At 51.2% G+C, this 24,119-nt stretch overlaps 1 protein-coding gene across 1 annotated transcript in view; it reads right to left on the bottom strand.

Moving 5' to 3' along the window:
* Positions 1 to 202: 202 nt before the first annotated feature.
* The window catches only part of GPR107 (G protein-coupled receptor 107), a 75,017-nt gene continuing 51,100 nt past the window's right edge, over positions 203 to 24,119 (bottom strand). Inside the window, exons 15-18 of the mRNA XM_036117050.2 lie at positions 13,991 to 14,040; positions 12,480 to 12,563; positions 11,575 to 11,693; positions 203 to 5,253 (exon numbers count right to left, since the gene is read on the bottom strand). Coding sequence (XP_035972943.1) covers positions 5,157 to 5,253; positions 11,575 to 11,693; positions 12,480 to 12,563; positions 13,991 to 14,040 — 350 coding nt within the window. The 3' untranslated portion in view covers positions 203 to 5,156. The remainder of the gene's footprint in view (positions 5,254 to 11,574; positions 11,694 to 12,479; positions 12,564 to 13,990; positions 14,041 to 24,119) is intronic.

Here is a 24,119-nt window from a genome sequence, read left to right as displayed (position 1 = left end):
AGCCGAGCCCCTGGGGCTGCAGACGGCAGGGCCTGCGAGGTTCGCAGAGCTTCTCTGGTAGGAGTCACTGTTGTCGGTTAGAGCAGGTGGGAGGCAGTTAACTAATTTAATGAACAAGAATCACGAAGGCAAAAATGAGGAGAGGGAGGAGGAGAGAGAGCAACCAGGAGTCAGTGCCTCCCTACAGGATTACAAACATACATTTCCGTCAGAGAATCTTTATTTTACATGTTTGCATCACAGCAAGAGGATCCATCCCATACGTCACCCTGATCGGAACCCCCACCCATGACACGTTTACATAAATACTCTTCAGTGATCATTAGTGTTAAAAAAAAAAATACTGAAACTCCTGCATCCCAATCTAACCTAGAAAGCAAATGATATTTACAGACATTTTCTCCCGCAAACGAAACTTATTTTTTTGGATTAGATGTGTCTGACTTCTTTGGAGGTCACATGACCAGGCAAATCCAATTTATGGTCGGGAAAAGCTGCTTAAGGCGCCAAGAACCGCCCCCTTGTGTGGCCAGGATTTGGGGATCCTTTTGTAATAAGGATCTTAAATGCTAGAAGGCTGCCCTGCTGGCCCCCGTGTGATTTGGCGTCGACTACAAAACCCGCCCTAGAATAAGCTGTCTTGGAAGTGAGTGAGCTTTTCTGTCTCACTTCGACCCTTACTGACTTTGTCCAGAACTCCTCCTTCCCAAACGGCCTGCCTGCAGACTTCCTGCCCCCAGAATTCCAACAGTCCCTGGGCAACACGACCAGATCCTTGCTCCCACACCGCCTAGTCCCTCTCTCGGCCGGGCTGCCTCCTTCACACAGTAGCTCGGGCGATGTGCATGTCCCATGTCCTCACAGAGAGCCACCGAGAAACATCTGTCAAGCGTAAACCATCCAGAGGGGTCACAGGCTACAGAGCAGCCCCCGGGGAAACCTGGAACGTTCCGTCCACCAATCGATAACCATACTCCAGGTGGGACAAGTATTAGCATCAACTCAGGTGGGTCTCTTTTAAAGACTTCCCGCCCCAAACACCCTGGAGAAACCTGCAGTCAAGAGCAATCCTTTGGAACACACGGTATGTTCCAGATGAATACCTTTTTGACATACCAAGAAGTACCAAGTCAAAGCCTAAATTCTTTAGTGGGGAAGCTACTCATTTACTGAATCCTGAACGGGAGAAACAGGTAGCAGGCCATGGGCATCGGGGACTCAGCACGTTCTTAATCTGTTAAAAGGCCGCGGGTAAGTCTGAGGAAAGCAAAGGGGTGAGTATGGAGTGTGGAAATGGGCTGGGATCTGCGTCCCTTGAAATCCAGCAGCTTATCAGCATGAACGGTCCCACTGTTCCATGGGGTGTATGGAGCAGCGCCAACCACTTCATCAGACCATCTAATGTTCTAAGAGCCTTCCTCGGAGAAGATGCTTCAGGATGTGGGAGATGGCCACAACGCCACTCAATTCAAACAGGCATCTTCTAACACTCTTCTTAGTTCCTAAGGACCGGCTCCTGGTAATAGACTCTTAAGTACTAAACAAGAATACATTTTACTGCAAAGGTCCAAAGCATAATGTGCAGCATTAACATGTACGCTCTTGATAAAATTCTCCTTGGCTTAGAAAGTACATGTGTCACACGGCTCCAATGCTGCAATGCACCAAAGCCTCCAGCCCATGTTCCCAGACTGAGCCTTTGTGCGATCAATAGCTGTGGGCTGAGGAGGAGCGGGGGAGGAGGAAGAGGAGGGAGGAGGAGGACGGGGCGGGGGGGGAGGAGGGGGAGAAGAAGGGGGGCAGGTCGTGGAACAAGAGAGAGCAGATATCCCGATGAGATCATAATGCAAGAGCAGAGAGCTCACCGCGACAGGCACGCAGAGCACGATGAGACATCGCTGTGTGGCTGCCTGGATATGTCCAGGAGAGACCAAACCTGGAAATTGTACTCCAAAGTGGTTTCTTGGAAGAAAACTGAACTGACTCAGGCAATGATCTGGGAAACCATCTTTCACACTCGAGTAAGCACCTCCTGACGGCAGAGTGGGCCACCAATCCACCAGAGTTGTAGTCAGCAGGTTCAAATGCACTGCTACTGAAATTTTAAAGCATCAAGGAACCAAGAAATAGGCTGATGGAGTCTTTGGCTACAGTTAAAAGCCAGGATTAAGAGATCGATGATTGTTCCTGTTGTCTTAGTAATTTTCTAGCAAAATACACAAACTTTATTACAGGAATAGGACAGATCCTTTATTTCCTCAAGTCCCGCAGCCGGCTGCCCTTGCAGTCCAGAGCAGATTTCCCAAAGGAAGCACGGGGACTATGCGGGGGCAGAAACGGAGCAGGAACACAAAGCAAAGCTATAAATCCTGCCATCTCTCTAGGATGCGCAGCCGATCCCCGAAATACTGACGGGCTTAGCAGCGGAAACACTGACTCACGACGCCCCCACGTGGTGGTGAAGACCGGGCTGCTGGAAGGACTGGTGGGACTATCTGGCTTCGGACCCCAGTGGTCATCTTTACTCGGGAGGAGAGCTGAGTGCTAGTCCCAGCTCCCAGATGATGGACAAAGGGAAGGCATTTTTACAGAACAGGATGGAGAGCTCTAACAATTTGTACAAACGTGGGAAAACCAGTTTTCCCAATCTGGGGCTGGGGTTTTGATTTTTCTTGATCACTGGGCCTCACTTCAAACCTTCTGCCACTTACAATACAGGACTTGGGCAGATGACCTGCTTGTTAGTCTTTATTCCTAAATCACGACCTTATCTGGCCTGCACCTTCCCGTTCAGAAGGGTCGGGACTGTCTCAGCCACCACGTGCCTGAGCCCTGAGGCGCACGTGTGGCACCGGGAGCCCAGCGCTCTGGCTCACGGCCTCACCAGGCTGCTGAGGCTCGGGGCTCTGCCAGAGGAAGGCAGAGGCTCGGGGAGGGCAGTCAGGTTGGAGCTGCCCCCACACGTTCTCTTCCTCCCCGGCTCCTTCACTCCCTGGCTTCCGGCAAGTGAATCAAGGACACCTCCGCAGGGACACTTTCGGGGGGGCGGGGGAGGGGGAGAGGCTTCATCACACCCTGGGTCTTGCCAAGAAGTCTTATGGCCTAGTCAAGAACATCTGCTCGCAGGACAAACAGCAAATGCGTCCCTCTGAGGGAAGCACCTAGGGGGGTTTGACCACAGCACGAGACACATTTCAGAAGTACTGGGACTGTGTTTACGCCAGGAAAACAAAAGTCTTAATATTCTCGTCCTCCCTGCAACTTCCTTCTCCTATTGTGTAGCCCCCATTTAAGGAAAAAGAAAGACAAGAAGAACGGAAGAAAGACAGAAAAAGAAAAGGTCCCTTAAAGAAATACTTAGGGCGAATTTCGTTGCTCCTGAAAGTGGGGAGACACACGGCCTCTTCCCCCAACTCTGTGGCGAGGCGAGCAGCAGCCTCAGGAGACGGAAGACGCCGGCTCACACCCCACGCCTAGCCAGGACCGAGCCTCTGTGCAGGAAGGGCCGCAGACAGCACCGAGGACTCAAGAAAGTGCGTGAAGAGAAGGCTTTTCCGCTCCCTTTGTCCGGGAGAGAGAACAGCACAGGAGAGGGACAACTGAGGACAGACTCTTCAGGTGCCCGAACCTGGGGTGCTGAGCACCGCCCCCGAATCCTGCAGTTCCTGAAGGACGCTTCTAAGCCGAGGGGGGTGGGGGGAGGGGAAAACCACCTCCGGAGACAGCTGCCCGCCCCCCTCCCCAGACCCAGGCAGGTGTGGGCTCCGGGCACCCCCAGCAGGCGTTCCCGACGAGGCCACAGTTCAGCCTCTGGTCTCAGGCCCGGGCTGCCATAAGCCTGGTGGGGAGATTTCTGCCCACCTCCTCGCCTGGGCCACAGTGGACCTTCTGAGCGTCCCACCATCCAAATGACTGAGCTACCGGCTGCACCACTTGAGGCGACTACCCGTGCCCATCTCCAGGCTCCGGAAGTTTGGAAGGGCCCTCTGCTGAGTCTCTGAGAAAGAGCTCGCCAGCCCCAGTCCCTGAGAGTAAAGCTCTGTTCGACCACACCTGTTCTAATCTTAGCATGCATGCCCCTGGGAGACAGGGACGAGGTGTTTCATTCCTGCCAGAAAGCCTACCTGGTTTATAGGAAAAACTTTCTAACGATGACGATTTGCTTGTACTTAAATATCTGCTTAAACACTACCTTTTCTGCCCCCAGCTGCTCCTTTAAGAGACATTCCTTCCCATTTCTCCCCGTTATTGTGATTACACAAAACAAACACAGCCACAACGAGAGAAGGAAAAGAGGTGGTCCTGCTCTGGGCAGTCAGAGGAGCCAGATGTTCAAGGAAATCCTACTGGACAACGCTTTCTGAGCTTAACCATACACTTCTATCCATCCATCAGACAACACCAAATATGCTTCAAGAAAAGCACTTTCCACCACGGTTCCAGAGCCGTTGACTCTGACAGGGCCATTCAGCCTCCAGATGACAGAGCCCTTTTGGGAAGAAGACGGCCGGGCCTCTAGAGCTGCTGGTTCCTGGTCGCTTTCAGAATCCTGGGTCAAGGTCTGGGGCAACATTCAGGGCCAGGAACCCTGAGGCAGGCTCCATATACTAAACTGGGTTTTGACACTGCTTTCTAAAATAACCTAATTTCATCCATTTTTGTCCCCCAAAGACACCACGATAAGTTTCCTTTCCCTTCTAAGTCCCTGTATCCTCCCTCAGCCCCTGCTCATTTCCTGCGGCCTCATTCCCGAGCCGTGACTGGCCCCAGCCTCGCGCCGCCGCCCTCCCTCCCTGTCCACTGACACTCCCCCCCCCCCGGCTGCCACACACTTGGGGGCACAACTGCTTATGTCTTGAGAGTTCGCAATTAAAAAAAAGAAAGAAATATAACTTACAAACAATGTCTTCCTTTTATCCTCCTATCTACACTCCCTCCCCACCATTCCCACCTGAAGGAGAATTCTAGCTGCCCATAACCAGCCACAGATCCAGTTTCCATAAAAGAGAGTAAAAAATTAGGTTTCCGTGGCACTTTGTTCCCAGCCGCGCGCTCTGCGGTGTCACTGCTGGGAGGCGCTAACTGCCCCTGCTCACCACTAGGACGATTAATAAGTTAGAGGTTCTCTTCGACAGTCCCAGCTCAAGGCTGCTCCATCACGCGGTGCCTTCCCAATCGCCCTGGGGCTCCACCGAGCCGTTGGTCACCTTCTTGACTTTCTTCATGTTCTCCATCACCCCTGATGTCGTCACTCTGAATGAGGGGGGAAAACAAATAAACCAGTGGGAAAATCTCAGTCTTTAAGTAAAAGGCCATCTCACCACGGGCACAGCAGAGTGGCTACGCGTGTGGGCTCTGGAATCAGACAGACCTGGGCTCCAGTCGCGAACCCGCTCCTTGCTGGCTGGGTCACCTCTGCCGAGTCATCCGACCTCCCTGTCCTAAGTGTAATAAATGGTTCCCGCTTCCCAGAACTGTCATCGGGGGAAAATAAGATTCTCCAAAGCACCTAATCAATACATACCAGCTGTTATTATTACAATCAACACTGATCCGTTGCCCTCTTTCTGTCGTGGTCTCCACAGATTCTTATGTTGCGTGTCTACGTGATTATGATTACAAGACCACCATCTGTGTCCTAACTAACCTTCTGAAAAGAAAGCTCATCAGGTGTAGTCGTTCTTCATAACCAGCCACAATGGATCATTTCTGAGTCATGGGACAGAACCACAGGTTTTGAGGAAGCTTCTGGCCCAAAGATTCCTTGACCATCAGAAACAGAGAACGGCTGCCCTTAACGAGCCCGGGGCCTGGTCTCTGCACGGCTGTCAAGGAGCCCGTGGCCCCGCCTCTGCGCTGCAGCCTGGGACAGGGGCCTTGTCCCTGTTGGTGCCCGGCCCTGAGGGGTGCCACGGAGCCCTACACTGAAAGCGTAGATCAAAAGGGAAGGACCCCGGCTTCAGAGAACGTGCGGAGCTGAGCAGAGCGGCCCTTTCCAGACAGTGAGCCACAACATCTCTCGAGAAGGTGGGGTCTATGAGAACACAACCTCTTGCCCCACTAAATGTGAGCTGGACAAGATCTACAAAGGATCCAGGTTGCTTCGCAGCGGAAGACACCAGGCAGAGAGACTGAGCTTCGCCTGGCAGGCAGGGCTCAGAGGAGTCGCAGGGCAGTGAAACGACTGTGGGTGGGTCTGTACTGTAGACACCTGTCATGACACGTTCGTCCAAACCCACAGAACGCACACCACCAAGAGTGAACCCGGAGGTAAATGACAGACTCTGGGTGATAAGGACGTGTCAGTGTAGGTTCAGCGACCGTAACAAATGTCCCTACCACTCTGGAGGGGGATGCTGACAACGCAGGAGGCTACGTAGGTGGGGGCAAGGGGCACATGGGAAACCTCTGTTCTTTCTGTTCAATTTGCTGTGAACCTAAAACTGTTCTAAAAAATAGAATTGAAAACAAGTAAACAAACACACCTACCAGCATCTCCCTAAGTACTCTAGAAAAAGAGGCACCTATGTGCCCCATCATGGACCTGCAGGCATCTCCTAAGCAGTAAAATAAATTCAGTCAACTCAGTAGATCTCTCCGAGGACCCTCCCTATCCCCCCATCGGCTACCAAGTCCTTTCACCTACAAATGGTAATTCAGTGGCCCTATACGGGACACACCTAGAGTCTGTCCAGCTGGACCTAAAGGCAAATAAATGATTTTATGGGGTAAGGAAAGAACTGCCCCCTTTATTTCTCCTTTCATTCCTGCCACCATGTTGCTGCTGCGACCAGGCCTCAAAGCCAGCCAGTCCTCCCCAGAGTTGGGACTTTTCTCAGACAAGAGTCCTTCCGACTCTTGGGCTGGCTGTACTTCTGGCAAAGTCAGGACAAGGTGGGCTGCCAAGATGTGGCTCTTAGGGGAACTGGGGGGTTCCCGCAGATTCTGTGAGTATAAACATGGTCCCCGGACAAAGGAAACCGCCTCACTTCGCCATGGGACCCAGCATCACTTCCCGTCCACCGGGGCGGCCAGGGCCTGAGCCCTCCAGGAAGGGTGCACCTCTCCCAGGCGACAGGCACGCCCACAGGTCTTGTCCTCATGGGACTGTCTCCGGACTGGGATACGCAGGTGGAGCAGCCATAGGCCCAAGAGAACCGGAAGCCTTTCTTGCTCCAGTACAGCTTCTCCAAATGCATGAGATCAGAGAAGAAATGCACCCTCAAGTCTCACAGAGTCGCTCACAGCAACAGCAGCTGCTGTGTGGAAGCCCTTGCTGGAAAGGACAAGGGTTTCCACACAGCTGGGCTGTGAGCACAGCCGGTTCATCGGACCCGAGCGGGGCTCGGGCTGTGGCTTGGGAGACACACCTGCCGTGTGTCTCTCCCCAGCAAAACACTGCTATCCAGCTGGCAGACCAACTGAGAAAACGAGGCTCACTCTGTCATGCCAGCCTGGGGCTGGGACAGAGAGGGACAGGAATCAGGGCTCTTTGGACGCCCCAGCCCAGCAGAAAATGGTCTTCCAGAACGACACACAACAGACAGGAGAGCTCTGAGCAGGGGGGACCAGGACTCGGGGTGGGGAGAAACACCTCTGCCTGGGATGGGGGGCAGCTTCGAAGCCTGTACCAAAAGAGGAGGAGCAGAGGCAAGATGGAGGGGCGGGAGGAGGGCAAAGGAGTTTCTGAACAAAAGAAATGTAATGGGCAAAGGGCATGGAAGAAACAAAAGAAAGCTCCCCGCACGGTCAGAGAGTGAGAAGCAGCTGTTGGCGAAGGTAAGTGGCAGGAAGGTCAAGGGCAGGCAGGGCAGGGCCGTGGAGGGCCTTGTCTACCTTGGCACAGCAGCTGGACTTGATTCTTACACCAGGGTTCTCAGTCCTGGCTCAAGCAGGATGCCCTGGGGAGTTAAAAAAAGGACAGAGGTACCTGAGCCTCGACGTTCAGAATCAAGTGTCCAGGGGAGGGGCTAGGGACTCTCCTTGGAAAACACTCTACAAGTGATTCTGGTAGCCAGGAGAATGGAGAGGGAGGGAGGAAGACCAGGGGCGGGGACATCAGCCGTAGGAAGGCAGAGCACTGGGGTAAAGGGGGAGAGGGAGAGGAGACACGACATTAGGTTCCCAAGAAGTAGCCGCTCACTCCACGTGGGCTGAGAAGAGGAAGGTGTTTAGGCCAACCACCACGTGCTGCTGATGGCGAGCGGGCGGACAGCGGGGCCATCAAGGCCCGTGGGGAATGCAGGGGACGCAAGCTTGGGTACCGGTGGGCAGGTGGCTAGAGGGACCCGAAGCTCAGAAGAAGCAAGTGGCTGGAGCAGGGGGCTGGGGGGAGAGGGGGGCTGTCAATTAGGAGACGGCAGCCTGTCCAGGGCAGACGCTGTCCCACCTTCAGTGCCTGCTCAGGGGAGCACTTGAGGGCCAGCGGCCCCTGAGCAGCTCTCAGGTGACGGCAGCAGTCCCGAGCCAAGTGGCTGTGCTCCCTGGGGGCTCAGGAGAGAGTGTGCAGGACAGAGACAGAAGGAGCAGGGAAGTGTAACAGAGCTGGAGGGAGCAGATGGACCCAGCGCTGCCTCCCACTTCCCTTCTCCATCTAAAAGGTGACCCCTCCTTTCCTTGCAGAACCCCGACGAGCTGTGCTTGCAACCAAACGGGCCTACTGAACACAGGCACGATAAGAAGGGGAGCTTCGGGCACCCACCGCTCTTCCTGCTACACCACGCTGTGATCTTGGGCCCAAGCGGCCCCTGGACACCTCTGTTTCTGTAACCAAACCAAACCGTAAAGTACAATCCAACTGTAAAGTGTTTTCTGGACTTGAGATCTGGAGAGGCCTGGCTGAGAAATAATTCTATTAGTCTCTAATCCCCGTCTCCACTTCCGTTGCCCATCCACTTGAGCAAAGGCAGTTTAGTAGAAAAAGGTTCCCGGCATCCCTGAGGCCAGCATTCTGGATTGGGAACCCCAGAGAGGCAACTTCCCGGCCCTGGAACCCACACCAAATATTTCTTCCCTCTCTGACATCTCAAAACAGCAGAAAAGAATTCAGGTCATCAAGGATATGCATGGCACAGGAGGCGGCCACCAAGTGTGATCACTGAAACTGCATCCAATACTTTTTAACTTGCTGAATTTTTTGATAAATTCTCTTAACCAAATTGGTAAGCCTTTGCAAGCTTTAGCCCAAAGAGAGTTGTGTACAGAAATAAAAGAAGAAAAAGACAGACAGTCAGGTACTTCTGACTACACCCTCACTCTGCAGGCTCCGCGGGAGAACCCAGGTGGGGCCTGGGGGGTGGCCGGCATGCAGGCCTGGGCCAGAGGAAGAGTGGGAGCACTCTACCCCCAGGAGGAGCCCGGCCTGTCCTGGGCTCAACTGGCAAGACTCGCCTCCCAAATGCACTGCACTTCAGAGAAAGGAAGTGAAAACAGGTAGAAGAGAAACTACCCAGAATCTCAGTCAATAAGGTGAGTGGCCCAGTTCAGTGTTCGGGGGCCACTGATGGGTAAGACTCATTAGGAAGAGGATTTGTTTTGGGGTGTGTGAAGCCTAAGGAATATTCCTTCCCACAAAGAGGAAGTAATATTTGTTCTGTGGTGAAGATCAGATCAAGCTCCTTTCTACAGGAAACACCCTTCAATGTGGATGACAGAGAGCTCATGACCTTCTAGAAAACACAAACAATGGCTCTGCTTGCCTCTGGCTTGAGTTATTTCTAGAAGATTTAAGAGGTGCCATCCAGGAAGAGCACCTCCATGCAGAGGAGGGGACAGCCTTGGGCGCAGTGGCATCCCCGAGAAGCTGCCATCAGCCCTCACGCTCACCTGCAGGTGAACACGGATGGCAGGCTGAGGGCTGGAGCTTCCTTCCACCTTGGCCTGTTCTGCTCGGACACATCTTATTAATCCATAGGACTTCCTCAACAGCAGAACTTTCTCTCAGCCAGAGAGAAGCCCCACACAATTTCCCTGCTGACTTAAAGGCACTTGGCCTCAGTCGGCAACCCAACTTCTTTTTCACAGGCTAAGCAGGACCAGCGCTCCTTGGAAAGAGCACCACCCTAAACAAAGCCTTCACCTGTGATTTGACTCTCTCGCTGGGACATACTCAGCTTTTCTGCCACTGAGGAGCAGCGCCCTCACTATCACAGGATGGCGCACACTGAGCCACAGAAAACAGGGTGTCATCACAGCGCTCCTCCCTTATAACAGGAGCGTAAGCGGAGACAACCAACGGCTAACCCTCACCCCTCCGATCTCTCCCCCAGGCTGCCAGAATGAAGGACACACTCCCTCCAGTCTCCACGTGACTTGTGGTCTGTCTGTCCACTTCCCCCACTTCCCTGCCCTGAGCTGAGCACACGCAGACCCTCCTGCTAAAATACTTACCACATATTACCAGCGAGAAACGAAAAACCAAAACAAAAACTTTTAAAAATTTTGCCATGAGACAAAAATACCTTCACAGCGCCTCCGTGCTTCTGATAAAACGGCTGATGGAAAGGATGTGCGGACTCCTATATTGCTGGTGAGAACTTCGAATGACCCAGGCAGCCAGCTTCCAGCTGCGCACCCCAGAGAAGCCCTGCTGTGGGGGCATGGGTAAGCACACCTCTCCCCACTGACTCTCATTTCAGACCCTTCAACCAAGTTACCGGCTCAGATTCTGCTCCTTCTAGAAAAGGCACACCGGACGGCCCTACTCCTTCCCCTCTGCTACCTGTAAAAAGGTATTTCTTTTGCACAGAGAGCTGTTGTTTGGGGCCCATCGGTGGGAGCTGCCTTCCGTTATTGTTCCAAAGAGCCGTCCTATGCTGTCCAACAGCCCAGCAAGGCCCAGCAGGGCCCAGGAGGCTCAGCCTTTGAATCAGGACAAGTCAAAAAGCCACCCGCCTCGCTGGAGGCAGCGCACCTCAAACCGAGCTTAGGCTGATCATCAAACACAACCACTGACCTGGCCCATCACAGTTCATCAGTAAACAAGCCAATACTCTCAGTCACTATTCCTTTTCTAGATAATGAGTGCTCTTTCCCAGAAAACAGGACCCGAAAGTCACTTGCCCTGTGACTCAGAAAAGCCCGCCTGAATGCTCGCATAGAGGTCAAGTCACTGCGCTAGCTGTGAAAAGCCACTTCGTTATCTGGTGACAGAGGAGTCTGCGGACAATTAGCAGACCCACAGACGACTCAGACGATCACATTTTTAGACACCAGCTCCTGGTGGCAGGGGCCGAACAGGAAGTGGGGCTGCCCATCCCCAGTGGTGCTGAACGGGCCAAGCCAATGCCCACGTTCCCACCCCTGGCTTATTGGAGGCAGGCTCCAACGATGCTCAGTGATGCTTAATCGGATGGCCAGTCCCATTCCCCTGCAGAGACTGAGCGATGCCCGGCAGATACTGTCCTTCAAACTGAGTAAGACCGCCTGAAGCTTAAGTGTCCATTTCCTTCTGCTAAATATAGACGTACTACCTCTGGAACAACAAAATGCAGAGAGAAGCTGCTCCGATTCACACCGTGCTGTTCAGTTGGGGCCAGGGGCAAAGGAAGGGGGGCAAGAAAGGAGATTTCTTACACTGATTCCATTTCCAGGTCATCCTCCTGAGAAAGTTGTAGGTAGGGGTTATCTGAAGCCGGACGGAATTTACAGCCCGTTAGAACAAAGAACACCAGCGTGGCCATTTCATCCAGGAGCTGCAAATTAAAACCCACCCCAAATAAAGGGATTAGCAATGCTGTTCTTCAGAAAGCAGTGAACTAAGCAAACTGGCACAGCCCCCCCATCACTGACCACTCTCTCAGGCCAGGGCGGTGCTAGGGCAGGGTCTCCTCACAATGTGTGCCAGAGCGTCAGCTAGGAGCATCTGCCCGCAGATGACAGCTAAGACCCTGGGCTTTAACCAGTCTTCACTGGAATCTTTTAAGAGCTTCTTTTATGCCCAAGTTTCCCACAGTGCCCTTAGCACCAAGCAGGTGCCTCAAGGAAGTCTCCTCTCACCGTCCCCTACACGCAGAACTGGTACAAGCACTGGGTGCCAACTACACATTCGGGTGAGAACGAGAGAGAAAAGGCTCTAAATCATTTGGTGGCTTCCCCTAGGAGTTAACTAGCCCTAGTATATGGCACAGACACCATATTGTTGAAATACTCATGTGCTCTGGATTCTGAGCTTTTCTAAGCCCTGTAACTGAAGGAGAGACCACGTCTCATAGCATTTTAATTATCCAGGGCGAAGCTCACACTCCATGCCTGAGGCTTTTCTCTTCAAAGTCTTGTAAAATTGAAAACTAAAATCAATAATGCAATTACTTCCAGATTTTTCATGTAATCCAGCAGCTTTCCTGGACAAACAGATCATCTTAATTGTGGACCAGAAGCGACAGAAGTGGCCGCTTGCCTGACCCCTCTGGAGCAACCTTACGTTACAGCCCAAGACTTGTCCTCAGCCAGAGTCTCCCCCCACCCCCCCAGCAGCGCACCTGGTAGAGCCACTTCCACTGGAACGGAACGGCGAGTTTGAGGAGAAATGCAATGATCCTGGTGAAGTATATGTAACACACGATCTACCGGGGGGGGGGGGGGGAGGGAGAAAGAAGAAATAAAATCAACATGGAAACAACAGCACTGTTTTCTTCCAACATCTTGCCGTCACAAAAGAACAACAAATCAGAAGACAGCATTACCCGAAGAAAATCATTTGACACTCAGGATGTTAATTAATAAACGTGGCAGAGATGGCTTCTCTGCCAGTCCCACTTAAAAGGACTCGTTCCTTGGGCGCCTGGGTGGCTCAGTTGGTTGAGCGACTGCCTTCGGCTTGGGTCATGATCCTGGAGTCCCGGGATCGAGTCCCGCATCGGGCTCCCTGCTCAGCGGGGAGTCTGCTTCTCCCTTTGATCCTCCTCCCTCTCATGCTGTCTCTCATTCTCTCTCTCGCAAATAAATAAAATCTTAAAAAAAAAAAAAAAAAAAAAGGACTCGTTCCTCATCTCTAGGTGACCACCCAACATGGGGAGGATAAAACATTGGGCGTGGCTGCTCTGAACTCCCGAGTCACCCCTTCCTCACCTTTTCCACATACATAACCCCACTGACTTCAATCCCCAAAGGACGGTATATTTTATTCCCAGGCTTTGAGGAATATTTTCGAGTAGTAATAGCAAAACGAAGCCGACAGGGTCCACACTGCTTTAGCCTCTTCGACAGAGGCACTGAGCCTCTGAGGCCCACACCCAGAGGACGTACCAGTAACACTGAGTACTCTAGTAAGGGAGGATGTGGCAAGGATTCCCAGTGCCGGCCACTGGAGCATGGACTGCTCACTGGGACCACGCCCAGGGTGGCTGGGCTTGCAGGGAAGGAACTGTCCAGCCCACAGATAGGAGAAGACTCAGAAACTTTCTTTTAGGAACCAGGAGGCAAACTCTTGAAGAGCTTACACCTTATATATTCCAAGAAATCATTACCCTAATAATTCAGAGCGGGTCCTGCCTTTGGTGTATGCTCAAAAGGACTTTTCACGGCCAGCAGTCCTGATTTTAGGTGTGATCTTGTTTTTGCAAATGAATAAAACAAGAAAGTCAAGGGGCGGCTCCATCTGGCATATGCCTGGAAGAGCACCCAGAGAAATAACCACCAAACTGTTAACAGGAATTACCTGGGGGAGGGGGAGGAAGGAAAGGGGAGAACATCAGGGTCATAAAGGGCTTTTGCTTTGTCTCTATAATCCTTGCATTATAAGAAAACATCAAGCATGTATTACTTTTCGAAGTATTTAAAGCCACATTTAAAACTAACATTTAAGAAGGTGTGACTCAGCTGTTTAATTCCCCCTATCAAAAAACATAATTTGGTTTGATAAAATGAAATCTGCACAGCTCCAGATACCACATCTTGTACTTTCGCCAATTCTTCGGAAGTTTATTTGCTCTACTCCTTGAACTGATCTTATTTACAGATTTAGGGTTTTTGGGTTTTTTTTTTAACTCACCAAGACGTAATAGTGTCTGAAAAGTTTCAGCTTTGCTAAGTTAATAGCAGCTAGGGAGAAGAAAGAACAAAATGAGAGGCACATTAACTTCTTTTCTCATTTTTAAAAGCAAGTGACATTCAAGCGCCCTCTGTCAAGAGGCCAAGTCTAATGCAGATGAGTACTGCCCAGGGGCACATCTATATTTCTGGAACCGCATCAGCTTGGCAGGATTTCCCCCAGTCATCAGGAAGAATCAGGGAGTTATGGGAGCTGGGATTCCCAGCTCCAGTGGTACGCTGGTGTGCATCTCCCCATTCTGGGCTCAGGAGCTTTAAACTTGCCATACTGACACCACAGAAATCCACAGGCACTACAGATCAAGATGCCCCAGCCCCCCAAAGCCACTGGTAAACATTCCAGCTCTGCCACTGTGGCTGACAGAGCTGCACTCCCCACTAGGACCAGTCTCAGGTGGGGCCCTGAGCCTCCCACTAGCTGAGGGTCTAAGTTCAATTAACCCGCGAGTGCATCTTGCCAGTTTCACTTGTAACAAGCCCTCTGAATACAACGCTGCTGGCTATGTCCTACCTTTGGATCGCTCAAGGTCAGGGAGCCAGGACAGCTAACTTCCTGCCACCGCCTATGGCCATGAAATATTGATGACCACAGAGGGTAGCCTGGCTCCCTCCCCGATTAGCAAGCCTTTCATTCATCATAAACCTTCCTGCAGGAGGCAAATTAATTTGGCTTAATAGCATTCAATTACTGGTTCCATTTAAGAATGGCGCCGTGGATGGAGAAGATTCCTCTTCCTCTCCCCTCTCCTCTGGCTCATGATTAGCGGGGGGGCACTGAGGCTTAGGGTTCCAAAAGAAATCCCTGGAATCCTAAATTAATCTTCAGCGTGATGATCAACTAACAGTATCTGCAAGAACCTCCTCGGGGAAACCGAACGCCTGCCTCCATGAGGAGAGGAGCAGAAAATCTTTACAGCAAATCTAACCCTCAAAATTGAGAGGCTGTAACACCCAGGTGTCGAGCTGGAATGGATTCACGCATGCAACATTCGAAGAAGCTAAATGAAAGCAGGCAGATCAGCAAAAGCTTTCTTATCTGGCAACCTCTCTGGTAGTCTTGTTATTTTTCAAATTAAATCTCTCTGTTCTCTTCCAGCTTGCCATTCACTGTCTCTGGGCCCGGCTCCAGGATGCAGGCCAGCCGAGATGGGGCAGCTGTGGCCTTTGCCCCAGGCGCTGCTGTCCCTCAGGGGCAGAGACGTGCTACACGCCCAATACGGGCGGCACAGAGTATCCAGGGAGTGATGCGAGCAGATGCTCCTGCCCGTCTGGGGGACGGAAGCAGCTCCACTGAGGACCAAGCGTTACACCTGAGAATTCTGTGTCGAACAGCTAAGCCACCACAGGTTTAAGGCTTCACACATCTGTATGAACCAGGGTTCCGTTCCTGTGTCTTTCTGCATGGGCATTTGCTGCTCACGTGGTCAAGGAAATGCACACCCCGCCCCCAACAAGCAAAAGAGTTCTTGCACACGAACACTCAGTTCTCTTCTTTGTGAACAACCAAGGGAGAACAACATTAACACTCAGACCCTTTAGATAATAAAAATGCTTGAAAAGTCTCTTCTGAATTTCATTTGCTGAAATAAATCCTACACATGCAACTCCTGCCCTTGCTTCACCAAGCACCATCGGCCGGCCAGAGAGAAGTATGAAGGGTTTAGTCCTGGAGGTCAAGGCGCCAGACGGGTTATAGCTGCTGTGGCCCTGTCCAGAGAAGGGCTCCCAACTTAGAGCGGGCGCACAGGGGTGAGAGGGAGGGTTCCCGAAGGAGCTGGTGTCTCAGCAGAGGCCTGACCGGGGCTCGGGAAGGAGCAAGAGCGGAGAGGCCAGGGGACGGTCCTCGGGAGGAACAGATGCGAGGGCTCGGGGGTGAGAGGCCCCTGCGTGGGGAAGAGGAAGCTGGCTGCTGGACTGGCCTGGCCAGAGAACCGGCTGGGCCGCGGGGGAAGCCGAAAACAGAGCTGATGCAGAAGACCACCAACTGTCCTCCTTGTCGCTGCTGAGGGCGCGAGGGCGCCAGGGAGCCTCTGCAGGGTCTGAAGCAGGGAGTGCCTTGATCACATCTACATTTGAGAACAATCTCTCTGGAGAAAGGATGGAAAGAACCAAGAATGAGAGCCCAACTGAAGTCAAAAGCCTCGAGTTTGCAGAGGTCCCTCGGAAAGGCGGTGAGGCACGTCTTTTTTTTTTTTTTTTTTTAAGATTTTATTTATTTATTTGACAGAGAGAGACACAGCGAGAGAGGGAACACAAGCAGGGGGAGTGGGAGAGGGAGAAGCAGGCTTCCCGCCGAGCAGGGAGCCCGATGTGGGGCTCGATCCCAGGACCCTGGGACCATGACCCGAGCTGAAGGCAGACGCTTAACGACTGAGCCACCCAGGTGCCCCGAGGCACATTTTGCTCAGTGCAGATCCCGCCTCAGAGGCTGGCTGAGGGAGATGGACAGACAAGGTAAGTCTGATGGTCCCCTCTCTCCCCACCAGAGTGAAGAATTTGGGGCTGATGGGGAGGGAAGCACAGGGGTGAAGGCGTTGCAGGGCAAAGACCGAGTGTGAGGGGAAGAGTGGGGAAGGCGCCGCATCTAACGTCTCCCAGGAGTCAGGTGCCACCCCGTGACACCCTCCAGGCCGCTGTAAGACACCCTGAGCTGAGGCAGGCCACGGAGTGCCTCAAAGGCGAGCCCGTGCGCCCAGGCCCCGGCACTGAGGCCGCGCCATCTCAGGACGCGGGCCAGGACGGACAAACAGACCTGGGGACAGGCAGCGCGGCCTCTAAGAGATGCAGTCACAGTATGTGAAGCTCAGGGTTGTTGGCAAAACCCACCAGTCATGACAGACGTCACTTCTAGTCACACTCGAGACATTTGCTTACGAGAGCGCTGCTCCCGGGGCCAGCCCCCCACCTGGGCGCTCCAGTCACAGCCGAGGCAGCAAAGGCAGGGAGGAAGCTGACTTACTGAACTGAGAAACACAAGTAGGTAGCAGTGTAGGCCCTGCACATTTGAACATCTTGGGTTCAAATTCCAACTCTGCTGCTTCCTGGCTGTGTGAGCTCAGATAAGCTGCCTAACCTCTCTGAGCCTCAGTTTCTTCATCTGTGAAACAAGGGTTGTTGGCAGAGGTAATGAGACAGTATGTGGAAAGCAAGCAGCACCCAGTAAGCACTGGACGAATGTCTACTGTTACAGTATTAGGATTATACAGTATCGACCGAACACCAACTAGGCCATAGACTGTTGCAGCAGCTGCCACATGTGGCCGGAATCCAGGCTCCAGTGAGTTCGACTGGCCCAAGTGGGGACGTGGGGGCTGCCAGCACGCCCCGGGCTGCCATCTGCACACGATGCGTCAGCCTGCTGAGCAGGCAGGACCCAGCCCCAGAGGGGGAACCTCACCAGCATTATGCAAGGAGCAGAGAGCAAGGCAGCAAGTCGCAGCCTGGAATCCCAAGCCTCCTTCTGCTTTTTTCCAAAAAAGCTGTCCCTGGAGTTGAGAATGCGGCTGAGCTTGCTGCTCACTGGCTCAGGGCAGGCCGGGCTCCCACGGGAGTAGAGGCTCCTTGAGTCTGGGCTGGCTATTTCTGACCCCACCACCACAAACAGCAAATATGGTAAAAGAGCGAGTCTGGTGGGAGGAAAATGCCTCGGACAGGAGCCCAGAGCCCCACGTTCCAGTCCCTGCACTGTCATGGCTCCATGTACCTGGGCCTGGCCTGTCCCTCCCTTCTCAGGCATGGGGCTGCCTGTGGTCAGGATGTTTTTATGGCAATGGTTCTCCCCGGGGTGAGCACCAGAATCACCCCGAGAGCTTCTCCTAGTACACATGCCCGGCTGCCCCTATTAGAGAATTGGACTTGGCCAGAAGGACTTTGAAGAACCTCCCAGGGAACGAGGAAGGAGAGAAGCAGGGGACAGGGAGGTTGTGCACCTGCTCTAGGAGCTCCTGCAAGGCCCACCTCCTGCTACGGGCTCCCCCACCCCCACATATGGCCAGGACTCTGGATTTTGGCAACTACTTTTTACTGATGAGAACAGAACAAGTGCCCACAGAGGCAGGAAGTGCCCAGCTGTTTCAAATAATTACCAAGGCAGGGACGCCTGGGTGGCTCAGTCGGTTAAATGTCTGCCTTCGGCTCAGGTCATGATCCTAGGGTGGGTCCTGGGATCAAGACCCACATCGGGGCTCCCTGCTCGGCTGGGAGCCTGCTTTCCCCTCTGCCTGCTCTGTCTGCCACGCCCCCTACTGTGCTCTCTCTAACAAATAAAACCTTTAAAACAAATAAACAATTACCAAGGCAGCAAACTCTGTGGCCAGCAGCAAGAGCAAAGGTGCCCCATCTAGAGGAGGTGCTGCCCCTTCCCTAGACTTTCACCTTTCCTCCATACCCCCAAGAGGAACGAAGAGGCTGGAAAGAAGACAGATGGTCCCCTTCCTCCCCAGCAGACTTGCCTAGATGGGCTTGAACCACGACACTGGTCGTCAGCTGAGTGAGGAACCATGTGCCAGGCACCTTCTCATGCTTCATCTGGGGTAAAACCTCACAACAGCCTCCGTGAAGGAACAACCACTGTGACCACTGCCTCACAGAGGAAGGACTCAGGCCTGGAGAAGTTTTAGCAAATTACCAACGTCACACAGCTTGTAAGTAGAGAAACCAGTACTTAACACCCAAGTCCACCTCTCTCTAAAGACCACGCTCTCAATGCCCACACTTTGCACTCAGAGAAAGGCAATTCATAGCTTTGTAATCCCCTGGCAGCCTAGGGCTCAAAATGCTGGGCAGTGCCCAGGAGCTGCCAGCAATCCATCTTGAAGAGGTAATACTGGGTGATTTATGAGACACACAGAAGCAAAGGCCCATGACAGTCTCTTAAAGGGTGAAAAATTTCCAAAACAATCCTTCTCTGGGTATAAAGAAAGCCTTGAGGCTTAAAACCATCCCCATCTACCCCAAATCCTTTTCTCCTGCTTCTTCCCTGCCGTGCTTCAAAGGGAATTTTGAGTCGAACACCACAATTACAGAAATAAGGATGCTAACAAGGCCTGGCTGGCGTCAGTGTTGCTCGGACTCACTCTGAAGCTCAGTGGTTCCACAGTCTGCTTAAGCTCTGAGTTCAGTCTCCCTCTGCTGAGGCGGGGGGGAGGGGGGGGGCGCACAGCAGCTGCCCCCACTTTCGTGGTCGAGCACAGGCCTGGAAGCCAGGCCACACGTTGACCTGGGACCACACTGGCCTGGAAGTGTCCGTTTTGGGGAGAGACCAGCTCACCAGGTGGCCTCTGGCCTCCACTAAGAGGAGATGTCACTAACCTATCTCACGAGGACAGCATCAGAAGCAAGTATGGGAACGGCTGTGGTAAGACAAGAACTCTGTACAGAAGGAAACTCGGATTTTCAAACTGTCGAAGGTCATGTGAAAAGTGGTTCAAAATACATTTCCAGGGGCGCCTGGGTGGCTCAGTCAGTTAAGTATCTGCCTTCGGCTCAGATCACGATCCCAGGGTCCTGGGATGGAGCCCCGTGTCGGGCTCCCTGCTCAATGGGGAGTTTGTCTCTCTGCCCCTTCCCCTGGTCGTGAACTTGCGTTCTCTCAAATAAATAAATAAAAATCTTAGAAAAAAATACATTTCCAATACACATTTAAAACAATGATCCCGGAGTGGTCAAAATTCACCAAACTGAACAGGTAAGGGCTAATGCATCTCATTGTAAGCCAATGTGACTGTAAAGGAACAATAAAAAGAAAGAAGCATAAATGGTCCAAGAGACTGGCCGATGACCAGAGCACACACTAGGGAAGCTAACTGTAAGATTTCTGCTGTCACATCTGCTGAGTTTCTGTTCTTGCCTCCCTTCTGCTCTAGAAACACCAAAGGCCCTTTGGGGGTGGGAGGTAGGGTCCGAAGGACCCACGCTGATCTGAGTCTGCTCCTGTGTCCGCCAGCCTGCAGCATGCACGACGCTGGGAGCCCCGCTAGTCTGACATCATGGCTGAGGCTGGGCTGAGCCAAGGAGCACGCCGCGCCCCGGCTGTCCGTGGCACAGACTCACAGCTGGCAATGAGCTGGGTGAGGAAGAAGGTCAGATGTCCCATTGCTTGATGACACAGCCTGGTCAACAGCAGACAACACCTTCTCCATAAGAGAACCGGATCTCCCTAAATACTGCGGTAATCAACTGAGAAGAGTTGGTTTCAACTGTGACTCAGGACTCGTAGAAACCAAACGCAAGCCAAGGCCACTAGGCGGAAGAACCCTGTCCAGGACCAGGAAGGGCATACCAACTCAGATCGCAAACCAGGCCTGCTGGGTGGCCAAGGGCCCCCCAAGACAGCAAGGTGCCCAATGTTTTGAAGGCCCAATAAAAAAAATGGCAATGTGTCCATGATGTGGCTGCTTCTCAGGCTGGGGATATGCAGAGGCCTCTTTGCTTTTTGGTTATAGATTATATTAATTCAGGATGGTAACAGTGGTTGATTATTTTGAAATGTTGAGCAGAAGCTATGGTTATGTTAACAACATTAAAAGAAGTTTGGGTGATCTGCTAGGGGAAAGTAATGAAAACAGGGTTTGGTGATTAAAAGAAATGAAAGGTCATTGTATTAAGCCAGTCTAATCAAATACTCTTTCTCGTTACTTCTTCAAAATAGTCTATTTAGCTGTGGTTTTACCCTTTCTAGGGTCCTGGACTCCTCTGAGATTTGCTGAAAGCCACAAACCCTCTGCCCAGGTAAATGCACGCGTGCACAAAACCTCACCCAGTTTCTGGCGCCTACACAGCCCCCCTCCCATAACGCACTCACAGATGCCACGTGGAAAACATGGGAACTAGAGAGCTGGACTTACTCTGACACGAGGTGGCCCTGAGTACAGGACAGAATGCCACACCGCCCCAGCCCCCATGGCAGAGGACGAGCCTTCTAAGCCCCTGCATCACACCGGCTGGAGAGAAAGCGTTCCTGGCGTGCCAGCACGCCGCCTGTCTGGCGCAGAGGCTGTTTATGGCGCTCTCGTGGCACAGCTTTAGACTTCAGGGTCAGGAGAGGATCATAGGCATACGCTCTAACTACATACCCAGGGCTAAGAGGAAGGATGAAAATTTTCTGAGTGACCAGATAAAGGGCATCTCATTTTTTCTGCCTCTTCTCTCCTGTTACCTTGAAACAGTGCTCCAGAGGGGGTAATCCGAATGCTATCTCCAAGGGCAGGGCAGAAAACAGCATAGAACAATTCCAGAGGAATTCTTTCCTACCCAGGCAGCACCCGGTCCTAGAGTCCTCCCCACATGCTGGGGAAGGGAAATCACAGCCAAATGTGTGGTTGGGAGGCTCCCCCTTCTCCTGACCTCCTTCTTCACCCTAGGGCTTTTGACCTAGGGCCTCCAAGTCTAACCTAATCATAATAATTCTCACTGCCTACAGCATCAGTGGGCACGGGGCACCTCAGTTTCTACTTGGAAAATGTAAATAAAGATTGGACAAACCTGAAATTATAACCAGAAACTGAGTCAAAGGAGTCAGGGAAGACAGTGCTTATAAACATCAGCCCAGGTGGAAATGTATAACCCAAAGCTCTGCTGGTAAACTGAGGGCAATTCATGTTAAAAGTCATCTTGTTAGTGAAAGAAAAGCACAGATACCCATTAGAATAAGAAGTCAGGTAAAATATCACAGCAAATAATGATGCAAAAGCTATTGCCCCAATCAAATGACAACACAGTCCTGGACACAAAGATGAAGTTCAACAAATGGTTAAAAGCAGTAATTTCTTAAATCTATGTAAGCTTTATAGTTTTCAAAGCACTCAGTAAAGGGTGAAAAGTCAGTGGTCAACATCACTGTTACAGATATGATTTTTAAAATGGTATCTCTTTAATGTCTACAACAGCCAGGAGTTGGCAAACTTTTTCTGTAGAGGGTTGGAGAGCACCCTTGTGGGCCCGATGATCTCTGCCAAGGACTCAACTCAGCCGCTGAAGCACAAAATCACCCACAGACAATGCATACACAAATGGGCATGGTGCATTCCAGTAAAACTTTATTTACAGGGGCGCCTGGGTGGCTCAGTCGGTTGAGCATCTGCCTTCAGGGGTCCTGGGATCAAGCCCCATTTCGGGTTCGCTGCTCAGCCGGGAGTCTGCTTCTCCCTCTCCCTCTGCTGCCTGCCCCCCTCTCCCGCTCATGAACGCTCTAATAAATAAAATCTTTAAAAAAAAACGATTTACAGAAACAGGCAGGAGTAATTTTCTTCCTTTCTCATCAATGGGTTTTTCATTAGGTCTGTTTACATGAACCCACCCAAATAAAACATATTTTTTTGGCATGAGATGCCCAGAACTAATGGACTCTAAATAGTCACAAGAATCTGGCCAAGTAAGTCTGAAATAAACTCTCCAGGCACAGGAAAAAAGAACTAGGCAGGCTTTTTGGTCATGGCTGTCATGACCATGAGAGATTTAAGAAGCCTCATCTCTATCACATGGTTCTCAAACTTTTGGTCTCAGGATTCCTTCATACTTTTAAAAATTATTGAGGACCTTGGGGAGCCTGGGTGGCTCAGTCATTAAGCATCTGCCTTCGGCTCAGGTCATGATCCCAGGGTCCTGCTCCGCGGGAAGCCTGCTTCTCCCTCTCCTGCTCCCCCTGCTTGTATTCCCTCCCTCGTTGTGTCTCTCTGTGTCAAATAAATAAATAAAATCTTAAAAAAAAAATTATTGAGGACCTCAAAGAACTTCCGTTTATATGGGTAAAATCTACCAATATTTACCATATTAGAAAACTAAATTTCAAAAGTATTTAATAATCAAATTAAAAGTGACAAAATAAATCCACTATATGTTAGTGTAAATATTTTTTTAATAAAAAAATAACTCATTCAAAAAAATTTGAGAAGAGTAGAATTGTTTTCTGTTTTTGTAAATCTCTTTAATGTCTGGCTTAATAGAATGCAGCTGGATTCTCATATCTGCTTCTGTAGTCAATGTGCCGTGAAAGTGTTTTGGTTGAAGTATGTGAAGGAAATATGGCTTTATGCAGATATAGGCCCTTTTCAGAGAGCTATGAACAGTCTTCTTTGACATTAAAACTTGCCAAGTGGTAGCTTCTTAAAAGATTAGTGAGGTGGGGAATCTGAAACTGTGTCAATGAATTTCCATAATCTGTCATTAAAATCCACTGGTCCAGGGGTGCCTGGCTAGTTGTGAGTTCGAGCCCCACGTTGGGTGTAGAGATTACTTAAAAATAAAATCTTGAGGCGTCTGGGTGGCTAAGTCGGTTGAGCATCCGACTGTATTTCGGGTCAGGTCATGATCTCAGGGTCATGAGATGGAGCCTCGCAGAGGGCTCTCCGCTCAGTGGGGAGTCTGCTTCTCCCTCTCCCTCTGTCCCCTCCTTCATGTGAGCCTGCACTCTCTCTCAAATAAAAAAATACATCTTAAAAAAAAAATCCACTGGTCCATCTTGCACTTTGAATGGATCTTTTATTCATGCATGACTGTGTAACACACATTGGCCAGGTGGAAGATACTGTTCAACCAAGTCATGCAGGTGTCTGAAATATTGACACTTTTTATCATAAAATATTTTTTTAAGTCACATTTGTTAATATCACCCCTTCTCACGTAGGTCTTTTAAGAACTGGGAAGCTATCAGGCCTTCAGTGGTGGATGTGTTTTCCTAAATTAACATTTGTGCTTTCAAGTGAAAATGAGATCACCAGCAACAAATACTTCTCGTCATTTCCCTGAATTGACAAGTTTACTTCGTTCATTTTCAAGAAAATGTCTGACAAAACCTCATGTCTGAGTAACCATACCAAAGTTTTATTCTTTCAAACAAAAATGATGTCCCAAGAGAAAAGCAGCTGGTTCAGCTTGCAACTCCAACAACTGCACATGTGCTTTCCCCTGAGACAACTATCATATTTTGGTGCACAGCAGAAGTACTTCACACATACTTCCCATTTCATGACACTTGGAACGTTCAAAGACATGTTTAAAGGCTGAAACTGAATAACATCAGTAGTTTTTACTATTTCATCAAGGCCGCTCTTCAGTGAAACGAGCCTCTCTCA

Source organism: Halichoerus grypus, chromosome 14 (assembly GCF_964656455.1).
Source record: "Halichoerus grypus chromosome 14, mHalGry1.hap1.1, whole genome shotgun sequence".
NCBI lineage: Eukaryota > Metazoa > Chordata > Mammalia > Carnivora > Phocidae > Halichoerus > Halichoerus grypus.
Note: the sequence above shows the minus strand (reverse complement) of the source record. Positions and strands in the feature narration are given on the sequence as shown.